The sequence below is a fragment of the Solanum tuberosum genome, unplaced genomic scaffold (genome assembly GCF_000226075.1).
Source record: "Solanum tuberosum cultivar DM 1-3 516 R44 unplaced genomic scaffold, SolTub_3.0 scf00136, whole genome shotgun sequence".
Lineage (NCBI taxonomy): Eukaryota > Viridiplantae > Streptophyta > Magnoliopsida > Solanales > Solanaceae > Solanum > Solanum tuberosum.
The window spans coordinates 673,854-676,799 of NW_006239061.1; the positions used below are offsets into that span (position 1 = coordinate 673,854).

The following is a 2,946-nucleotide window of genomic DNA, read 5'->3' on the forward strand; positions in this document are numbered from 1 at the left end:
CTACTATCCATGGAGGCCTTGTGATTCCAGCTATTGATATCTGTTCTAATGTAGACTTCATGCACCCATTTTACCTATAACGAATCTTCCTTTAAAGCAAGCTGCCAGATCAATTTCCCCACTGAAGCTACATTCCAATTCCCACACCCCTTAATGTTAAGACCTCCATATTTCTTTGGTACACAAATTTTATCCCAAGCTATTAATGCTACCTTCTTCCTGTCTCTTGTAGTCCCCCAAAGATACTCCCTACATTTCTTATCAACCTCTTTGACAACTCTCTGAGGCAAGATGAACACAGATCTCCAGAAACTATGAATGGAGAAAAGCACTGCTACAATCACATGTAATCTTCCTGCATAGGACAATTGCCTTGCATAAGTAGTCTTGATTCTCTCGGTAATCTTATCTATTAATACTTGACATTCCATCTTGCTCCACCTCGGGCAAGCCCAAGTATCTTATGGGAAATACCCCCTGTGTCAATCTGATCAACTGCTCTTTTTCCTGATCCTCCATACCAGCTAGGAAAATACTTGATTTATCAATATTTGCCACCAGTCCAGTAGTGGCACTAAAATTCTCCAATGCCTCATTAACTCTAGTGACTGAGTTACTTTCACCTTTGCAGAAAATCATCAGATCATCAACAAAAATCAGATGAATTAACTGCAGTTGTTGACACATTGGATGAAATCGGAATGTTGGTACTAAGCTCATACACTTTAATATTCTTGAAAGGTATTCCATCACTAGAACAAATAATAATGGTGATGCAGGGTCCCCTGTCTGAGCCCTCTTTTGCCTTCAAAGTAGCCATGTCCTTCACCATTGACCTTCACTGTAAACTTGGTAGAAGTAACACACACCATGATCCATTGAATGAACCTAGTAGGAAAACCATATCCTACCAGTGCCTCCTCTAAAAATTCCCAGCTCACCATATCATATAAAGAAGGATATTTATAAACCATTTTTCAAAGATTAAGGGTATGTTTGGCCTTTTTCCCCTTTTTAGTAGTACGATACTCTTTTCATTTCCTCCGTTCTTCACTATATTCTTTTTTTTAAAATAACAATTGCTTACTCTTCACTCAATTTTAGCTTTATTCTCTTATAGTATTCTAACTCATTATTTTATAATCACTATATGGCATTATCTTTTAATTTTCAATTTAATTGTCCCTATTTAGATATTCTGCAATTCTTATGAGTTGACAATATTGTGAGGAGTAGTATATAACATATTTATTGCGTTTTTGTAAATTATTTAGTCGTATAGTCTGGATTATTATTTTTGCGAATATGCTACTATGTCATAATCTTGGAATAGAATATTTCAATTAAATAAATATTATGTGTTGATTTCTAATTTTATGAATATTGTGTCAAACTCAGTTGAAAAATAAACTAATTATACCGAGTGGGACAAATCTATGCGGGACGAATAAAATTTTCACCAATTTATGCGAGTTTGCCCAACTCTATTGCTATCCCTACATAAAATATTTTAATTCGTTCGACTTATTTAAGGTACATCCTTTATGTACGAGAGAGAACCCAAAATGTATTTGATTTGCGTGGCTCGTGCCATGATTTTCTTATGCAAGAACTTTTCTAGCTATTTTTTTTTCTAATTTTATTTTCAAAATTATGACATATTCTTTAAAATATAGTAATAGATTCTCTCTAATTATTTAAATTGGAATTTTTTTTATATTTTTTGGTTAAAATTTAAATAGGTATAAGCTAAGAATGCTTTATATTATTTCAAACGTGGGGCATGTTTGGACATGCAATATAAAATCATGATATATGAAATCAGATTGACATTAAGTTGAAATTTTGTTTGAACATGCAATTTTGATTTTTCAGGTTATTTTTTTTCTCATAAACATGAAAACCACACAAGTTATGAAAAGAAAACTATCAAAATTTTCTCAATTCTTTTATGTACAATCTTACCAAATGAGCATATCATAGTTCATAAACAAGATATTAGAACATCCTAAGGCACCCCATTGATAAATCACATATCTCCATGTTCCTTTTCTAAAAAGTATATTTTCAATAACAAACTTTCGAATTCACGTGATTTTATGAATATTTACTAGTGAACAATAGTTGTAACGACTAGAATCGATCGGTTACTTGAACGAAACCAAACTATTCTGTAATATAATCCTTTCACATAATACAGAGGACAATTTCTTCACGTCGATCATGAGTCTTAATTTGCAAATTTTAAAAGGCGAAATGGTCTAATGGACCCTTGTACTTGTATAAGTTTGTATTCTAGACCCTTTTACTTAATCTTTTGCCAACTGAACTCTTAAACTCAATTAAAATGAGATGTTTAAACCCTCTGACCATTGACCCAGCTTATGTGGCATTTATTTTGCTGACTCAATTATAGTGCGTGATTTCACACTTAAAAAGGCGAGTGAAAGCAATGAATTTGCTTTAAAAATAATTAAATAAAAAAAAAAAAGGAAAAAACAAATTAAAGTTCCCAACCCGTCCCTCTTCTTCTCCCTTGGCTTCCGACGTTCTGAGAAAATGGTGCAGATCTCAGCGTCCCTTGCGACGCCATTTTCGTCTGCATCTTCACCCATTCTGTCCATTGAACCTTTGTTAATGATTAAGTGTTTTAGTGAGTTTTAGCAGAATCAATGGAAGTTTTAGATGTTGAACAAGAAGGTTGATTTTGCTCTGGTGGTTATAGGTCATCCATGGTGGTTATGTGATGATTTTGCTTCGGTGGCAATTTTGCTCCGGTGGCGTTCTCCGCTCATTCTGTTCATAGGTTTCTTTTTTTTTTGTGTGTTGAGATCTGGATTTGATTGTGGGTGGTCTTCTTCTTCGAGCCTCAAAAGTCTGCCATAAGATCCAACATTAATAAAACATTGTCCGTTCATATTAGTTTTGAGATCTGGGTTTGAGTTG

The 2,946-nt window shown here is 33.8% G+C and overlaps 1 protein-coding gene across 1 annotated transcript; it reads right to left on the reverse strand.

The window, feature by feature from the left end:
* Positions 1-74: 74 nt before the first annotated feature.
* On the reverse strand, positions 75-832 carry LOC107061411 (uncharacterized). The gene is made up of 3 exons (XM_015310606.1): positions 712-832; positions 420-623; positions 75-355 (listed from the first exon to the last, which is right to left on the reverse strand). The coding sequence occupies exons 1-3, from the start codon at positions 830-832 to the stop codon at positions 75-77; spliced, it is 606 nt and encodes a 201-aa protein (XP_015166092.1).
* Between the last annotated feature and the right edge of the window lie 2,114 nt (positions 833-2,946).